We start from the raw sequence: 19,990 nt of genomic DNA, 5'->3' as shown, positions 1-19,990 counted from the left end.
GTCCAGCAGAATCAGGCCGGTGCCGTAGCCGAAGTAAGCGTTCGTCGGAGCGCCCAGGGCCGTCCCGCAGCCCATCTGCTGACACACGACCGCAGCGTCCGCCAAGCTCCAGTCGTCATCACACACCGTCCCCCAGCTGCCCTGATAGTAGACCTCCACCCGGCCCTGACAGCGGTCCGAGGCCCCCGCCAGACGCACCGATCCGTCCCCTACAGGCCAGGGTACACGCAGCATCACAAACATTACAACAAATCGAGAATATTTGCACTAAGCACTAAATACTTTTGGAATATTGCTGTCTGGATGTGTTACTCTCAAAATATCAGAAATATTGAGAATTGTTTGTTGAAAAAATTTTTATTTCATGACTCAAGTGGTTAACCCCGTGAAGCCCGACGTACAAAATAATAATCGGTTTAGTATAAGATAGTTTAATAGTTTTTTTTTTGTTGTGATTCCTCAGGCTTTTATGGCTTATATAGTCTGATATTAGGAAAAAGTGGGAAGTTTTTAACCCCCATATATATATATATATATATATATATCTTTATTTTAATAATAATAATAATATATATATATATATATATATATATATATTTATTTATTTATTTATTTATTTATATATATATATATATATATATATATATATATATATATATATTTTTTTTTTTTTTTTTTTTTTTAATAAATTTTTTTTTTTATTATTATTTATTTATTTATTTTTGTTGTTGTTTATTTTTCATCAACTTTGGCAATGCACCAAATACCTAAGATTAGCTAAGATTAATAAACGTAGTAGAAGTATTGCTCGTTCTTACTAATGTTGTTAACTAATGTTAACTAATGAACCTTACTGTAAAGTGATACAGAACTGATGCCTCAAACGGTTAACCCTGTAAAACCTGATATAAAACGCGGCAGTCAGAAAAGCAAAAGTGGAATATATTAACATAATATATTAAAAAACCAGAGTATCATATTTGGTCCATGAGGAAGCATCTGAAGCTGGACTTTCTACGTTTACACTAAAGGATCACATTTACCTAAAAAGAAATGTGATAAAACAAGGCAGTTTGATCATTTAGAGGTCAAGGAAGTCATGCATCCACTTTTCTGTTACCTATTATGTAATGATTTTTCCAAAAAACTTTATGAAATCATCACGAAACGCCTGTTATTCGTCAAACAGAAACCCAAGTCCACAATTATCTACACTTAGAAATCATATAGTTTGCTGCATAGAGGGTGTGGGCCAGATTATGGGTAATATTATTCTGTTGAGCTAAACTCAGCATTGAATGTGAAGCAAACGGAGGGCTACGGTTTCAAGCAAACACACGCTGGTGGTTTTATAGAGCGACGCCACCACACGGACTCATATTGCCAGAGGAACAAAACCTCAGCGGCGTTTCCATACTACGAAAATGCCATCAAATTCCCATAAGGCTTTGTTACTTTCTTTAAATGTCGTAACCTCTAGATATGGGCAGCCGCTTCTCATGACTGAAACAGGACGTGAGAAACAAAGACAGGATGAACATGATCCCTCAGAAAGACTTCTGCTGTGATCTTTAGTTCATCACTGCACTTTTCATCTGGGATAAATTATTAATTAAACTATAATTAACAACAAAAAAACAAACAAACAAAAAAAACGTATTTTTGTTATTCCATAAATGTTATAAAAAAGAAGTTGAACTTAAAAATATATTTATATATTACTAGAGCAAATTCAATATAGACATATTTAGAAAAACAATAACTAAAGCAATAACTGAAATAAATAAATAAAGTTTATATAGGCGTACTTAAATTATAAAAATGACAAAATGTAAAATCTAAAAAAATAAAAGTAAAATGAAAACAAAATACAAATGGTAAAATATGGTAAAAACTGATTTTAAAAAAAATAATGAGATTTTATTATTATTTATATTATTAAATCTTGGACTTTTGTGTCACATATTAATATATAATGTACAAATAGGCCTTAATATTAGATATTCACTACATCATGTATGTCTTTAAATTAAATTAAATATTAAAATGCATTTAATTTTTGTTATTATTTTTTTTACAACCTGAAGTCCAGAAATGTTGGGCCATTTTTTGCATTTGGATAAATTGGAAACTAAAAGAATTCTAAAATCACATAAACCAATATTGTAATCTCAATAGAACACCCATAGATATACCCATAGAAATGTAGAAATGTTATGCACAAAATGGGCTTATTTCAAATTTGATGCCTGCTGCGGGTCTCAAAATGGTTGGGAAGGGATAATATAGCATCTCCTCTTCTTTTCAAAACATTTTGAAGACGTCTGGGCATCGAGGCTTTGACATATTTTTTTATTTAACGATGCACCAAATGCTCTCTATAGGTGAAAGATCTGGACTGTGAAGCCATGCTGTTGTGAAAGCTGCAGTATGTGGTTTAGCGTCCTGCTGAAATGCAGGTCCTCTGGAGGGGAGCATATGTCGCTCTAAAACCTTTATATACCTTTTAGCGTTCATAGTGTCTTCCAAAACACGCAAGCTGCACGTCCGTAGACACTTATGCAGCCTCACACCATCAGAAATGCTGGCTTTTAAACAGACCTGATGCCAATTCATTTCATTAGTTGCTAGATGTTCTCCCAACTGATTTTATTTACGTTTCTTGCCCCATGGCAACTTTTTGGAGACCTGTAGCAGGCAACAAATTGAAATGAAATCAGCTCTTTTAGTTGCTAAAATTGTAAACGTTCGCTTTTTAAACATTTATGTATTATATATTGTGAAAAAAAATAGTCTTAGTCTTTTAGTTTTAATTTTATTCCGATTTTAAAAAAATGAGCCCCCATTTACGGAATTTGGATTATACATAATAAATGTAAAAAATATTGTAAAAATAATGTAAAAAATAATCACATTCAAAGATGGAAATCAGATTAAGTTTTAATCAAAATAACACGAAGTGGATAAAAGTGAAATATAAATGCATTTATTTCTTATTCTAATCGAAACTCAATTAAACGTTGTTTTAATTCATTGTTGCATGTCCTCCAGGAAGCGGGACAGGAAGGACACATATAACATGATGATTTCTGTCTCTCTAAAACATTGCATCAAATTCGTTTGCTGAGGAAACATTTCGAGGAATAAATAAAACATCTAAATGATCTTCAGGTTGATAGCGCCATGTAAGACTTAAAGTAATAATCTGTGCAATTTACCTAAAGCAGAGATGAGACGGGAAGGTGTGGTGGGCTCCAGGTTTCGAGGTTCAACCACACTGTTGCCTGCGAGAAATGAAAAATGAATGGATCTGGAAGTGTTTCCGCACTATAACAAAAGAAGAGTCTGAATGTTTGCGTTCGATGACGACAGCGCATTGATTCACTCCACGTACCTTTGCAGGTGACGGCCACGTCTTCGTAGTGGTAGCAGTTATGGACGCCCCATCCCTGATTCCCGCACTGGCTCAGGTCCGTCTCTTCTCCTCTACAGTCCACGTTGTCCAGCAGGATGGGCCCGGAGCCCTGGCCGAACTTGGAGCTAGTCCCCACGGCCACGGCCACCCCGCAGTCCAGCTGCCGGCAAACCACGTAAGAGTCCACCATGTCCCAGTCGTCGTCACACACCGTCCCCCACGTCCCGTTGTGAAGCACCTCCACGCGCCCCTCGCAGCGGTTCCTGCCGTTCACTAAACGCACTGGACGACCACGACCACCACATTTACATTTTAGTTAGTTTTACTCATTTTTATCGTTTTTATTAGTGCTGTCAAATCACAGATAAATGTGCATTTGTGTACTGTATATATACACACACATGCATGTTTATATTTGGAATTTTTGCATGTAATTTGTACATATATATATTCTTTTTGCTAGTGTTCATCATGTACTGCGCATAAAAACTGCAGGTTTCTGAATAACACGAACTAAAAGGCAGAGCTGCAAGGCTCAAACATAATGATATAATGAAGCCCGTAAGAATGTCTCTAATCCCCTTCAACTTAACGCACAATAATAAGTCTAAATATGACATACGACTCCAAAAAGTGAGCGAGAGCGAGGACACGGCATGGCGGTGGAGAAAGGGTCGTGTAAATTGAGCAAGAGGAAGTGCCTTAGAGGCAATTACGATCTGGTTCCTGCCATGATCCTGCCAATGGGCGACGGCAAACGTGTCTTCTCTTAAAAGGCTGTGCACTTGTGTAAAAGCACAAGAAATGTGAGGAAGTGAATTGCGAAGACGCTCACCTTGAGACTGCGCTGCCGCTGACGCGTTTGCGTTGGCTGTGAGGGAAAAAAAATAAGAGAGAAAGTCAGAGAGAGAGAGAGAGAGAGCAAACAACGATTGTGGCAAATTATTTGTTGAAAGGAGGTTCTTGGCCCTCCAGAGCCGTAGCCCTCTATATCTACTACATCTATTTTCCTGTAACTTTAGACTGGTGACACAGGAAGACTGAATTCAGCTCGGGCTGTGATACAGACTCACTACAGAGCAGGCATATAGAAGAAAACCGCATGCCTCTCGTAATATAGGAACAGATACTGACATATTTAATGTGAATCTGATCAGATTCCTTTGATAAGACTTGGATATTAAACCTCAAATATAGCTCTACTTGTTACCAGTCAAATAGTCGCTTATTTAGACAATTATCTATTTTATCTATAACTGAATTAAAACCAGAATTCTGTGTTGCAAATGTTGGGACATTTTTTACATTTATATAAAATGAATTAAAAATCATGTTTTATTCACAATAGAACATATGTAGCATAACAAAAATAGCTCATTTCAAAGTTGATGCCTGCTACAGGTCTCAAAATAGTGAGGATGAATTGTTATCTGCAGATGGTGCGGAGGACTGTGTTTACCGACGGTGGTTTCTGGAAGTATTCCTGGGCCCATTTAGTAATGGTGGGAGAATATCATGTGCATCTAGTCAGTAAAGTGGTAGATTATGTAGATTAAACATCTGTAAGCTTTGATGGCGATGGCCAGAGGTGCATGACAATCGCGAGCCAATAAATGCACAGCCCTACTGCCCATATGTGCCTCTTGTTTTACCTTGATTGTTTCGCAATGCCAGCATTTCGTTTGGGAAATAGTCCAGTGTGTCTCGGGCTTCAGACAACCCTTTCATAGCTAATCACGTTACAGAGCTGATGTCATTTAACTTAATGAGTTGCTAGATGTTCTCCCAGCTGAATCTTTGGAAAATGTCTTGCTTTTTCAGCCCTATATTTGTCCTCATGACCTGCAGCATGCGTCAAATTCGAAATGAGATCATTTAGTGGATAAAACGGTTTTGAACATTTGTTCTCAACGTCCTATTGTGAATGAAATACTGGCTCAAGTGTTTTAAATGTTTTTTAGTTTTCATTTATTTAAACTCAATTGTTTCAGCGTTTCTGGACTTGGGTTTGTAGACATAAACTATGTTTCTGTGACTATTCAACGGTGCAAAACGTGAAGAAATGCATTTGTTCGTCTTGAATTGCGCTTGAGGAAGCTCTTGAGAAACAGTGTCTCATCCGTGGCTCGGTATGTTCTTAACACATTTTTTTCGTCTCGTGACACTCACGTGACATCATTTGACAGGCGTTTACGTAGAAAGGCCAAAAAGCACCTCATTAAAAGAAATGATCATTCATGTTTTCACTGAAATGAAAACAAAATCATCTTTGACAGCCAGCCGTTTCTGGCCCATAGGAAGGATTGGTTCTGCTTATCAGATCACGTTCCAATCCCAAAACAAATTAATTTTGCTAGACATTTCAGCCAGACGTTGTTTGTGTTTGTTCTGAACGTTCTGGTGTTTTTCACAAAGCGCTGACCTCCCCGTCCCTCCTCAGACACGCTTTCACTGGGCTCTGTTTGTCCTGTGTTTTGTAGCAGTACTGAGACGCTAATGCTAGTGGCTATACAAGCTTTTGTATCAAACCGTGAATCGATGGTGTTTGATTTCAGTGCCTGACAAAGACAGCAGAAAAGAGGCTTTTTTCCATCACGTCCTATTTAGGTCAATTCACAGGCTTCTCCTCCTTCTTATTAATGTGTATGTCGCTGAAACATTAGTCGTTCTAAATATAGCTCTTCAGACGTGTGGGTTAACTCACTCGTACATTTTATTTATTATGTTCATACAGAGCCCGCAGTCGGAAGAAGCTGGTAGCAGAAATAAGTTTCAGCATTAATACAAGAAGAGCATGTAGAGAAACTCAAATATACATACAGTTTTTTTTATTACAACTTTGAGCTACAATGTTGCGGTTATATAGAACGTTGCTCCATGGTTGCTATGGTGTTCTGAATTGTTTTTAGAATGTTGTTACGCGGTTGCTATGGCATTCGGTGTGGTTTACAGGGACGTTGCTTGTGAAAAGCTACAAGAAATGCAAAGATTTACTTTTAAATGATACTTACCGGAAACCGATCTTCGCTGGAGTTTGATATCTCCTGCACAGAGAAAAGAGGAACACAGTTACAAAGAGCATCGTGAAATAACTTAAATATGACTCATGCTGTACACACATTATCTCACATCTTTGTTGGCGTTTGCATCATTGGCGATCATTTGTAAGATCCATTGAAAGTCTGCTGGGAGCTGGGTCGTGTCGTGTACAGTAGAGGAAACCACCCATAATGCTCTGACACACATACGCTTCTTCTCAGATGTCCATGTCCTCATTAAGTCTTTAGTTCAGTTGTCTTTTCACAGGGTATATCCAGCTGTATGCTTTACATTCTGATCGTTTTGTTCCACCAGGATCCATTAAGCCTGGAGGCTGTTGACTCTGATTATTGTTCTTTTAAAGCGAATGGTTAAAGATGGTGACTTAATGCTTTCTGGTGTGGTTTGGTGGTTAAAATTTCATCTTGGTAACTGAAAATCTGCCAGTCTTGACCACCGAGTCATTTAAAGTGCCTGATAAATCTACATGAAACCTAATCTGAAGTCCATTATTGATATTGGCTGAATTATGCATCGGTCTAGTAATACATGTTCTCAGTATGAGGACATAAAACCATAAAACCACATTAAAAAAATAATATAAATAAATATAAATATATATATATATATATATATATATATATATATATATAGTCAGAAATTACCAGTCAGAAATTCGGAATAAATGATTTTTAAATATTATAAACTTAAACATCTTTGGTCTTCTGCACACCAAGGCTGCATTTATTTGATCAAAAATACAGTGATGCTTTTAGCCCTTTTTCTCAGTTTTCTTCATAATTTAAAAGAAAGTATATATACAGAGGTTGTTGAAAAAAATCTAAAATAATTAATAAACATAAAGCACTTTAGAAATGACCTTTATCGGGTCAATAAGGTCTTTCCTTTACAAAAGCTAATGTAAAAAAAGATGGGGCCGTCTGAATATGAAGAGTAAGACTATTGCATAATTTGAGAGCCACAAAAACAAATGCTTTATCACCTTTTGTTTGGAATGAGGATCAGTTTGGTCTCGGTGTCGTAGCCGATGCGTGGTATGCTAAAAGATTAGTGATATAACTTAGGGACGTGTAATGAAGTATAGCTCTGACTCACCGGTTTGAAGGAAGCTGACGGCGATCAGTAAGAAGGATGCCAGCAGACAGGAGAGGATCCAGGCGGCAGACGTCCAGCGTCTGCGCAGGCTGTCTGACACACGCTGACCGATCATGGCCGGACGCCTAAAGCACACACAGACACCTACGGTGAGCTTCTACTCTCGCTAACTTTCACCGAAGTGGTCTGGCGTCGCACCACCAGGTTATTACAGTAACTAGGCTACTACTGGGTCTGCTGGTCAGCGATTGGACAGCTTCTCCTCATAGTACGTTATGTAAAAAAACACATGCACTCTCAACATCAACAACAACAAATGCCCAGCCTGCGGGCCACGGGCCGCTCCGGACAGACACGTATTGATATACGAGAGCAGACGGATCGTTTGCGTGACCTGCTGTTAATAAGCTTTTCACGCTGCAGAGATGTGATGCATTTGATGTATTTTTCAGTTCGACCGCACGTCCAAGTTTGACCCATTTTCCCAGACACAGACACATTCGAAGCGCAAGCTACGAGTACGCAGACGGCAAGAAGACAACAAGAAACCTCATTCACGGCCTTATTGTGAACGATCGGTTTCTGCGTAGAATTTCAGCGCGAAACACTTTGCGGCTAATGCCATCTATTCCTGTAACTGGTAAGGTCATGTGATCGCTCACTTACACTTACTTCGCTGCACGAACAGATCAAATGTAAACTTTAAATGAAATGTAAGGTCATATGTAAATCGGTCAATTTCTAAAGAACGCAATCCAGTCCTGCTTACTTTTTCTGATCCTGTTTCACTCAGAAATATGTTATATAACCAAATGTTAAATGCACGACAAATATTCCATGTTGACTTTAATGTATAGAGAAGAATGGCTGCTCATTGTTGAAAGACACTTATTTATTATATAATATATATATATATATATATATATATATATATATATATATATATATATATATATATATATATATATATATATATATATATATATATATATATATATATATTAATATTCTATTATATATTATTATGTTATATATAGCTTAACTATATTTTTATTTCACTTTTAATTTAAGCATAAAAGCTTAAAGCTCTCTCTCTTTATACACACACACACACACACACACACACACACACACACACACACACACACACACACTACCACTCAAAAGTTTGGATTTTTGATGTTTTTAAAATGAGTCTCATGCTCCTCAAGGCTGTATTTATTTGATCAAAAATAGCCTACGATATGTGAAATTAAAATTCTATTTTAATATATATTAAAATCTAATTTATTTCTGTCATGCAAAGCTGTACATCCTTACTCCAGTCTTCAGGGTCACATTATCCTTCAGAAATCTTTCTAATATGCCGATTTGAATATAATAATATCGTTATAATATCGTTTCGGAAGCTGTGATACTTTTTTTCAGATTCTTTGATGAATAAAAAGGTAAAAAGAAAAAACATTCTAAATTTTGGGGTCAGTAAATGTTTCATTCCTTCTTTTTTGGGAAGACATTTTTACTTTTAGTCAGCATGGATGTGTTAAACTGAATAGAAGTGATAGCAAAGATTTACATTGTTAGAAAAGTTCTTTTAACTCTTTATTCAGCAAAGAATCCTGAAAAAAGTATGGCCATGCGACACTTCAGACTATTACTGATCCCAAACGATTGACCAGTAATGCACGCACACACACACACACACACATTATTAAGATTTCACTGATCTATTTACATTTGTTTCGATCAGATGAATAGATTTCTTTGTGTAGTGATTATTATCGATCTATAAACCCAATTCCTACTCGACTCTGGGCTCTCAGAGTAGGTTCAGTTTTCTAAACGCAGCACATTCTGTATCTCTGGTGTCCTCTTCACGTCCTTACATTCAGGTTCGTAACTTTTCTTTCTCTTTTTGTTTTTCCCGGATCCCTCCTGACCTTACGCTGGAATGCGTGTAAACGGTGGGATTGGGCTCAGGATCCCGGCTCCGGGGGAGAATATGATATTGCGCGGCGCAGATAGTGAACATTCCGGGCCTCGGGCGCACAAAAAGACATTTCTGCTGTCTGTGGTCGCCATCGTCAGCGGCTAAACGCTGCTTCCTGCGAATCTGTCACTGGGACCGTCCTGAACGCCCAGGCGCCGATGACACCGCTGGGGCGCCTCTCGGGTGCGGAAGGGGGGCAGCGGTTACCCCGGTTACCTGGTTAGACCTGGGAGGACCTGGGTTAACCGTAGTTAACCAAAACGATTTTATTTAGTTAGCTTTAGTTTGCTTAGTATAGCTATTAAATGAATAGACTGAAATTAAATTTGCAAAAAGCCAGTTTCCAGGGCAGCATTTGTCATTTTACTTGATGTATTTAATTAACTATATATATATATATATATATATATATATATATATAGTTAATTAAATACATAAAATATATAGTATATTATATATATATATATATATATATATATATATATATATATATATATATATATATATATATATATATATATATATATAAAAAGAATAAAAATTCATATAGATGATAAAAATGCACAACAAAATTACTAAAACTTTAACTAAAATTAACATGAAAGACATTAAAATCAGATCAAAATGTGCTTCAAGCCGCAGTTAGTAACTTTTCTTTCAAATAAGTGAAGCCGGAAAAAAAAATGAAAAAGCAAAACCTAATAAAATCGACAAAAGCACAACATAACGACTAAAACAGACCGATTCAAAACAATATGCAAAAAATATTTTATTTAGTTTTAGTTTGCTTAGTTTAGTTATTAAAAAAATAGACTGAAATTAAATTAGCAAAAAGCTATTTTCCACGGCAGCATTTGCCATTTAACTTGATGTATTTAAATAACTAAAACTAAAATAAAATTAACAAAATTTTTGAAAACACCAAAGCTGATTGATATAGAAATATAGATAATATATATATATATATAGAAAGAAAGAAAATTGAAAATGAATAACAATTCATATAATTAAAAAATGCACAACAAAATTACTAAAACTTTAACTAAAATTAACATGAAAATCAGATCAAAATGTGCTTCAACCCAGAGTTAGTATAAGTTACTAAACACATAAGAGAACTGTAAACTCAAATTACTGAAACCGGGGAAAAAGCAAAAACGAATAAAATCGACGAAAGCGCAAAATAACTACTAAAACAGACCGATTCAAAACTATAATGAACCAAAACCACACTGCTTCAGTCAGCAGTCACAGATGCTCGAAGGGGAAAGTGTATTGTATGTTTCTCTTCCGCAGGCGCCTCTAAAGTCAGAAAGCTGTAAAGCAGCCAAAATATAATCTGAATGTGAACGTCCGCCTGACAGGCACAGAAAGCACCGGCCACAAATAAAATCCCTTTGGCGTGCACTTCCTTGCATTAGCAGAGCTAGAACCAATTAGCCGCTGAGAACTTTCTAACGCGAGCCTGCAGACCAAATGGTGCGGTCGCGAAGGCCTGAAAATGAATCTAGTCACCAATATTATGTTTTTCAATACTCCATTCATGGCTGGACGCAGCATGGACCCACGAGGGAATAATGTTGGCTTTTGTGCCGCCCGTGTTTGCCCTCCCTCTCTCTCCTTCTCACGCTGACAGATCCCAGGCGCTCGGGAAAATAAACCCGGACAGGACTGTCATCTCGCTTTTGACTTCAAACTGGATTTTGATTCACATTCACAGTCAAAGGATTGACTTTGATCGTTTTCTTGTTTCTGAAACAGGTGCAGCAGGTGAACCTTGAGTCTCTTTTCTGTTACTCTTTTTTGTTATCTTTGAGAAATATATGTGTGATTTAAAATATGTGTGTGTGTGTCAAAGTTTTAACACACACACACACACACACATATATATATATATATATATATATATATATATATATATATATTTTTTATCATTTCAGTAACTTATAGAATTTTGTGATGAACTTTAACAAGACTTTTTTCCACAATAACAGAATTCAAAAATATTATACTTATTTTAAATATATATATATATATATATATATATATATATATATATATATATATATATATATATTTATTTATTTATATATATATATATATATATATATATATATATATATATATATATATATATATATATATATATATATTTTTTTTTTTTTTTTTTTTTTTTTAAATGACGAAAAATAGTTTTTAAGAAGCAATCATTTCAAAATAGCAGTGAGATATTAATTTGCAAAATGATCATAAATTGCGCTCCACAAAGAGAATGATAAACATACCTTAGTTGAAGAGCGGTTTTCTTCACAAAGATGAGAAAAGTCGATTGTTTCCCAACAAAAGTATATTTTTCAATGACTGTTTTTCTCACAGAAGTCCGCTGCGCTTTACGTTCAGATGGCTCGCAGCTCGCAGGACGACTCTCCAGCTCTCGGAGGTAAACCTTGGCCGGGAAAAGAGAAAACCCGTAGTGTGTCCGGCTGAAGAGCCACGAGGTCTTTCATCTCACTAACCTTGTGAGTCTATAAGTACCTGGCCGCTCCGGTACGTATTACGTAAAAAAAGAAAGGACAAGACAACAGCATTGTATGTTAATGCGCTGACACCTAGTCCTGCCCGGTTCATGTGAATGAAGAGAGAAAGGGAGGAGGAAAGAAGACGGCACTGAAAGCCGGCCCTTCACAGCTATCCCAGCATCTCTGGTTTCAGCTCGCTCTCACCCGAAGCGCTCTGCAGGTGTGTGCTTTCGCGTAATTACAGCCTAGCGTTCGCGTTTTGGCTCTTCTTTATCAGGCTTTAAGGCCGTCAGGCTCGTCCTGCTCGTCTGCCGGATCAATAGCGACCGGCCGCAGCCACAATATCAGCTCAATGGCTTTCATGGCGCTAGAGTTTGGACATCTTCCATAATCATTAGCTCCCATGTGTGTTTGTGAAGCGTTTTACCCCGACCAGCCTTTGACCCGTTCAATCTATACACCACACGGCCTTAATGGAGCAAATGCTACAGGTTGAATTGGTTATATATATATATATATATATATATATATATATATATATATATATTTTATATATTTTATTTTTTTTTGTGCATTGTACATATATGTTCTTCCAGCTGATGCAGATGTCAAAACCAAATTAGAGGTCTGCAATCTAAATAAATGTCTTTCAAAAAGATTGAATATTATGTATACTCACTGCATTAAAATCATCCATTCATTAATGCAAAGTTTTAACATAAATGAACTAAATGTGATGCATAATTGTTAGTCATGAAGCGATAATGAGATTGGTGCGTAAATGGTCTTAAATACACTATATAGATTTATCATCAGAAAATGATTGTGCTGCGTGTAAGCTGATTATTTAAATCAATTAAAAATACAGCTACATATTTAAAGGAATAGAGTTTGTTTGGCGCCTCAGCAGTAGATGCTCTGCAGTGAATGGGTGCCGTCAGGATGAGTCCAGATCTTTTTTTCTTATTACCTATGAGATCGTGTCATTTGAGGACACCGAAATGAGGAAAAAAGGATGAATTGTTTCACGCAGAAGTGACTGCACGCAACCAGGAACTGGCTCGATCTTCCGGGATATTCTTTGATTCCTGGTATAGCAATAGTTCCTGGATGGCATTTTGACTTTCCTTTTGTGTAGTTATCGGATGTTTAGTATATTTTGGTTTCCTGATTTGGCATAATCTGTGTAATCGGTCCGCACGTACAGTGGTTTTATCATTCTCAGCGATGGAAACATACTTGTGCAGCCCAGTCCTGACGTTTAATGCACATCTAAATGAGCAACAATAGAAAAAAATGTGCACAAAACCACATTTTGTGCAACGGACTTCCACAGACATATTTCAGTATTCGCATGTTTTGCATTTCCCCTTTTAATAATTTCCGTTGAGTAATTGCTAGTGAACGTAGAACATATTCACAAAGAAATGTCAAGTAATGCATCGAATGAGACATGAAATTTTGAAGGAGAAATGAAATCAATATTTTTGCCAAGTGTTTAACATTTTATTTATTTATTTATTTATTTTCACAAAATACAAAAGGAGTTATATTTATATTTTTTATTTAATATTTTTTTATATAAATGTAATATAATTATATTTCTTTAATTATATATTTTAATATTTTTATTTTATGTAATAATTCGAATTTTTGGGGGAAACTTTTATAAAAATTAGCGAGACAAAATGCCTGAATTGTGAGATCAAAAGACTATTAGTATTTTTCCTTTGCTGTCTTTTGGCAGAAACCAGCTTCCTTATATCCTGTAAATATCTACAAAACAAAAAGAAAGTGGCCCTTTACGCGCCAATCAGTCTCTCCTTGTATTTGGTTCTTGGTCTGAATATGTCTCAGTGAGAGATGCACTAAAGATCTCACGCAGCAAACATGTAGATGGTATTCAGCGGTTCTTCTGCGGACTAATCCCTCCAAATGACAGGCCGAGTCAAAACACAGCTGAGACTCTTTGATGGGGATCATCCGCCGTCTTTGTAGCGAGTCGGTCGAGGTCGCCGCTGAAGAAAAGAGAGCCACGGAACGGACAATGAGAGATTAACATCTGTGCACAGCTGCGGTAAGATGATATTTGCATGCTTCTGGCTACTGGGAAGAAGAAAATCAAATATCTCAATAGCTTTTCTTCGAACGTGTAATAGTAATAGAATAATAAGATAAGCGTCTATTAAAAAAATAACACACACACACGTACATATATATATAATCTTTCCACTGATATATGGTTTGTTAGGATCTGACAATACTTGGCCAAAATCTGAGGGTGCAGAAAAATAACGTATTAAAAAAATATTGTGAAAATTGCCTTTAAAGTTATTCGAATGAAGTTATTAGCAGTGCATATAACTAATCAAACATTTGGTTTTGATATATTTATGGTAATAAAAGTACAAAATACCTTTATGGAACATGATCCCTATACTTATGATAATATCCTTATGATTTTTGGCATAAAAGAAAAATGTATAATTTTGATCTTACGATCGCTTTTGTGCTCCAGTCTCGTGTGTGTGTGTGTGTGTGTGTGTGTCTCCTCTGCGTTTCGACCGTGTCTTAGGTAGAGTCTGTGTTTGACTCCTGTCCAGGTCGGCGACCGGTGCGTCCCCGTGACCCCGTGACCCCGCAGACTGTCTTACAGGAAGCTGAAGTGTCTCTGCTGGACCTTCACCAGAGGCTCCGGCTGCCGGAAAGTAGGTTACACAAAAAGAAGAAAACAAAAGGAAGGAGGAAGCAGACACAGCTGATTCACGAATCACAAAGGTGAGACGGATAACGTCACTGTAAAAAAAATATATATATATATATATATATATATATATATATAATATATATATATATATATATATATATATATATATATATATATATATATATATATATATATATATATATAAATTGTAAAAATCCCATAACCTAAAAAAAAAAACAGGGAACCTATTGTGCTTTTTAACTAAAGGAATTGTCATAAAAATTAACATTTTTAAAATAGTAAAGAAATGGCACACACACATATATATATATATATATATATATATATATATATATATATATATATATATTATATATATATATATTTTATAATTTAAAATTAATTTAAAATGTAATTAATTTAAAATTAATCTAAAACTAAAAATTAAAAAATTAAAAAACCATATATATATATATATATATATATATAATGTGTGCAATTTCTTTACTATGTTAAAAATTTTAATAATTTTATGACAATTCCTTTTATGACAATTTTCAAATATTATGACAATTTTATGATAATTCCTTTTATATTCCAATTCCTTTTTAATTCCTATATATATATATATATATATATATATATATATATATATATATATATATATATATATATATATATATGACATGGTTTTACTGAAGGCTAACAGGATAATTATAACTTGAGTTTATTAAATTTATAAACATAATTTATAATTTAGGTTCTAAATTAAATTAGAAAAAATATTCATACCACTACTGCCTACAGATTTAAATTTTTTTTAACCTATTATTATTATTGTCCAATTTATCCAATTTATGAATTTATTAAAGTATCTTAAAATGCACATGCGAGTGAGGAAAATCAAGAAGTTATCGGGAGAGTAAGAGACCTTGTTATTAATAAAAAGCTGTATATGTGTATGTATGTACTGTATATCTTACACACTATCTTAATTTTCCAGTGCAGTGGCAGGCAATTAGAGTATATCTTATAGTATATATTTAGTCAAATACTTAGTCTTTTAGTAGCTAGTGTTCAGGATTAAATCTGTATTATTGTGCTGTGTGTGAAAATGAGCGGCTCCAGATTCATTGTGCGCTCGTTGTTCGGACATGTTTTCTCTGACACTAAATACTTCTTTACGCAGAATCTTTTTATAATTCTTAAGACTCTCTTTGTTCGGGCTTTAACTGGTCTGTTGTTCAGTCAGTATTTAGGTTGTGGGAACATGGCTTCAGGGTGACGGTGTAGCTTTCCATCGCCATGTTCTCATACAGATCTCTCACACGTTCACATTAACCGCCACTGGAGATGTGAAGGAAAAAAATATCACGCGTTCGTCTAGCCTTTGCTGAAAGAGCGGAGATGGAAAGGTCAGGTCCATCGGAATTAAAAAAAAACGATTGTGCTTATCTTAAGTCTTTCTTCGTTTGAAGAGGTTTCTCGTGTCTTCACGTGAGTTATGTAACACACGCACAGATACACGTTCTCCTCCAGAACCCCTTTTATCAGACACCTTCCTGTTCACCGGAGAACCTCGAGTACAGTTCGTCCGTCAGTGCCGTAATTATTTATTTTTGATAGAATAGCATATAGAAAATGTCAGTGTATAACGATAGCGGCGTCATTCCATGTCCAATTTCAGACGCCTCCCTGGATTATTATTATTATGGGTTTTTTTGTAGATTTTTTTCTTTCTGTAAACAAGGTTAACATGTGATAAAACCAAATGCAGGTGACTTTAAAAACGATGAAACGATGTCTTAAATCAGAAATGCATCTTGCTTCCCTTCGACAAAACAGTTGCACAGAACGCCGAGCGCCAGATATTCATTTTCAAAAGGTGAAAAGTTTTTCATTTTGTTTTTAATTGGACAAGCATGCGTGTAAACATTTTTACAACACTCCAACCAGAGAATAGCATTTTTTTTCCTTAATTTGACTTTTTTACCCATTTTTTTTTACTACATTTATAGCCGTTTCTAAATTGTCGCTGTGATTACGTAATACGTTCTCCTGAAGCAGTATGCATGGGATTTTTAATTTTTTTTTTTTTTTGTTTTTGCAAAATGTGTTTCACCTTCCGTCTCCAATGTAATGAATGAACCGATTGCTATTACATTATTTAAGTTTGCATTAAAAAAAAACAGCTTATAGACGATAACTGTACTGAATATGCTAAATAATTAAGTCATACGGCAACAGTGCAGCATACGTGCCGTCCCACTTCATATTTTTAGGCCAGTCTCCCATTGTTCTGTTAACCTTAAATATGATATTTCACTGCATATCCAGTGCACCTGTGATCTTGAGGATCCTGAGCAGATGCTTGTGGTTCACACAAAGAAAAGAAGGGACTCGAGTGTCCTGGAGGATCACAGCCCGAAGCTGCGAGGTTTTGTTGGACTCCGGGAATGAACCGAAGACGTCTCTGCTCCAGGTCGCCATCCAGGATCATGTTGTAGCTTCTGGGCTTTATGAATCAAAAGTGAAGTATCGAAACAACGCAAACAGAAGTGTTTGCGAGATAGTAAAGTGTCAGGTATTTTTCTTGTGAAGCTGATATGATATATAAACTGATATATTGATCCCTAAAAGAACAAATAGACAGCAAAAATAAAAAGAATAATAGCAGGTTCCTTTCTTAACCTAAAAACCATCAAAGAATCGACTTCTGGTTTTTATTTAAAAGGGGTTTGGGACAAAGTGGGCTTTTTTTTGTGATCTTGCTCATATTAAAAATAATCTAATACTAAAAGAGGTTTAAATGTGGGTGAATCCTTATGTTTTTCCACAGAAGGACAGAGCAGCGTTGAAATTAGACTGAAACCGCTGTCTTAAATTAGAAATGCGTCTTGTTTCCTTTCATCAAAACTGTTGCACAGAACTCATCTGTCCCAGCGCCGGATATTCATAGATATTCAAGATAGTCACTTTTTGCTTTTAAAGAGGAAATTCTGAGGAATAAATAATGTTGAAACTACATTTTTAGCTTTTCTCCCTTCTATTAAGACAACTGCATTGAACAAGCGTGTGTGTAAAATGTATTATAACACTCCAACCAGAGAAGAGCACATTTATTTCCCTTAATTTGGCTTTTCTTTACAGCAGTTTCTAAATTGTCTCTGTTATGTAACGTGTCCTCCTAAAGCAGTACTGTACTGTATACTGAGCCAGCCTTCACCCTCTGTCTCCAGAGTAAGGATTGAACCAATTGTTATTTTTAGAAAGTCTTCTCTTTAATAGTTTGTATTAAAAAATAAAAAATACAACTTTAATATTTTTCTGAGACGATAACTGGATTATCTTGCTCATATTAAACACAATATGAAGGGAATAAAAGAGGTTTGAATGTGGGTGAATCCTAACGTTTCTTCACAGAAGAGCAGAACGGTGTGTGTGTGTGTGTGTGTGTGTGTGTGTGTGTGTCTGTGTGTGTGTGTGTGTGTGTGTGTGTGTGTGTGTGTGTGTGTGTGTGTGTGTGTGTGTGTGTGTGTGTGTGTGTGTGTGTGTGTGTGTGTGTGTGTGTGTGTGTGTGTGTGTGTGTGTGTGTGTGTGTGTGTGTGTGTGTGTGTCTGTGTGTCTGTGTGTGTGTGTGTGTGTGTGTGTGTGTGTGTGTGTGTGTGTGTGTGTGTGTCTGTGTGTGTGTGTGTGTGTGTGTGTGTGTGTGTGTGTCTGTGTGTGTGTGTGTGTGTGTGTGTGTGTGTGTGTGTGTGTGTGTGTGTGTGTGTGTGTGTGTGTGTGTGTGTGTGTGTGTGTGTGTGTGTGTGTGTGTCTGTGTGTCTGTGTGTGTGTGTGTGTGTGTGTGTGTGTGTGTCTGTGTGTGTGTGTGTGTGTCTGTGTGTGTGTGTGTCTGTGTGTGTGTCTGTGTCTGTGTGTGTGTGTGTGTGTCTGTGTGTGTGTCTGTGTGTGTGTGTGTGTGTGTCTGTGTGTGTGTGTGTGTGTGTGTGTGTGTGTGTGTGTGTGTCTGTGTCTGTGTGTGTGTGTGTGTGTGTGTCTGTGTGTGTGTGTGTGTGTGTGTGTGTGTCTGTGTCTGTGTCTGTGTGTGTGTGTGTGTGTGTGTGTGTGTGTGTGTGTTTTGTTGTTGACTGACAGGTGTGTTCCTGTACATCCTATTGTACTGAATCATATTCCTGGAAATGCCTGTCTTTCCCAGAACCTTTTCTAATAAGCGTCCTCTTTCCTTTTCTTACTCCCAGTATTATCCCAGTTTCTAGGTTATTTTATTTTATTTATTTTTTTGCACCCTCAGTCTTAATTATGAGTTTTTGTGTGCCAGATTTATTGTACAATTATTGTAAGAATTATTGTACAGAATATTCACTTCATGTCTTCTTTAATATATAAGAAAAGACTAACTTTATCTGATGCTTTGACAATTAAACAGTAAGACTTAAAATTATAAATTTTATATATATATATATATATATATATATATATATATATGTGTGTGTAAAAAATAAATAAAATAATATATATATATATATATATATATATATATATATATATATATATATATATATGTATGTATGTATGTATATATATATATATATATATATATATATATATATATATATATATATATATATATATATATATATATATATATATATATATATATATATATATATATTATATTTTTATATTTACATAGAGTTATATAAAATAAATAAAAAATAAAAGAAAAAATAAAAAATGCCTTATACAATATAATTTCACTTCATTCAGTGCGGTGAACAAGCCCAGTTCTGGTGATCAAATGAAATTAAAATATTAAAGAAATGTTCTTTAAATATATCTTTATCATTATAAAGTCAGAGTGGGGAACTTTTTTGTACTTTTTCTTGTGCGTATTTATTACGAATTGCATAGTCAACAATTATGAAAACGTGCAAAGCAGAACATTTATTAGAATACATTTTAGTAACATATATTTGTGATCGATTTAATAACACGCACAGCCCAAACACAGGGGAGGTTTTTCAGATGTCACAGTTCAACGCTTTTAGGAAACTCGCACTAAACACCGAGCCTTAAAATGCAATATTTAGTTTGTGTAGCTATTATTATAATTTGCTGTACTGTCGCCGGGCGTCCAGCAGCGGGCGCTGCGTCCTCAGCAGATCTCTGCCGGACCTCGGCGTGCTTCTCTGCAGCGACTG

At 35.6% G+C, this 19,990-nt stretch overlaps 1 protein-coding gene and 1 long non-coding RNA gene across 3 annotated transcripts in view; one reads left to right on the top strand and one right to left on the bottom strand.

Moving 5' to 3' along the window:
- Window positions 1-8,428, bottom strand: part of LOC122345707 (scavenger receptor cysteine-rich domain-containing group B protein) — a 14,626-nt gene extending 6,198 nt beyond the window's left edge. The window contains exons 1-6 of the mRNA XM_043240120.1: window positions 7,571-8,428; window positions 6,427-6,459; window positions 4,245-4,286; window positions 3,395-3,697; window positions 3,219-3,284; window positions 1-209 (exon numbers count right to left, since the gene is read on the bottom strand). The exon at window positions 1-209 is cut by the window's left edge and continues 106 nt beyond it. Coding sequence (XP_043096055.1) covers window positions 1-209; window positions 3,219-3,284; window positions 3,395-3,697; window positions 4,245-4,286; window positions 6,427-6,459; window positions 7,571-7,685 — 768 coding nt within the window. The 5' untranslated portion in view covers window positions 7,686-8,428. The remainder of the gene's footprint in view (window positions 210-3,218; window positions 3,285-3,394; window positions 3,698-4,244; window positions 4,287-6,426; window positions 6,460-7,570) is intronic.
- The window catches only part of LOC122345708, a 41,595-nt gene extending 23,596 nt beyond the window's left edge, over window positions 1-17,999 (top strand). The window contains exons 3-7 of one of the 2 annotated variants that reach the window (XR_006251025.1): window positions 3,403-3,590; window positions 11,937-12,299; window positions 14,022-14,156; window positions 14,683-14,857; window positions 17,124-17,999. This is a non-coding gene — a long non-coding RNA (uncharacterized LOC122345708). Of the gene's footprint in view, window positions 1-3,402; window positions 3,591-11,936; window positions 12,566-14,021; window positions 14,157-14,682; window positions 14,858-17,123 lie in introns of those variants that run through there. The other variant, XR_006251024.1, reaches the window with a different exon arrangement.
- The last annotated feature ends 1,991 nt before the right edge of the window (window positions 18,000-19,990 follow it).

The sequence above is a fragment of the Puntigrus tetrazona genome, chromosome 5 (genome assembly GCF_018831695.1).
Source record: "Puntigrus tetrazona isolate hp1 chromosome 5, ASM1883169v1, whole genome shotgun sequence".
NCBI classification, from domain to species: domain Eukaryota; kingdom Metazoa; phylum Chordata; class Actinopteri; order Cypriniformes; family Cyprinidae; genus Puntigrus; species Puntigrus tetrazona.
The sequence above is the reverse complement of the archived record's forward strand: the minus strand, read 5'-3'. Positions and strand labels throughout refer to the sequence as shown.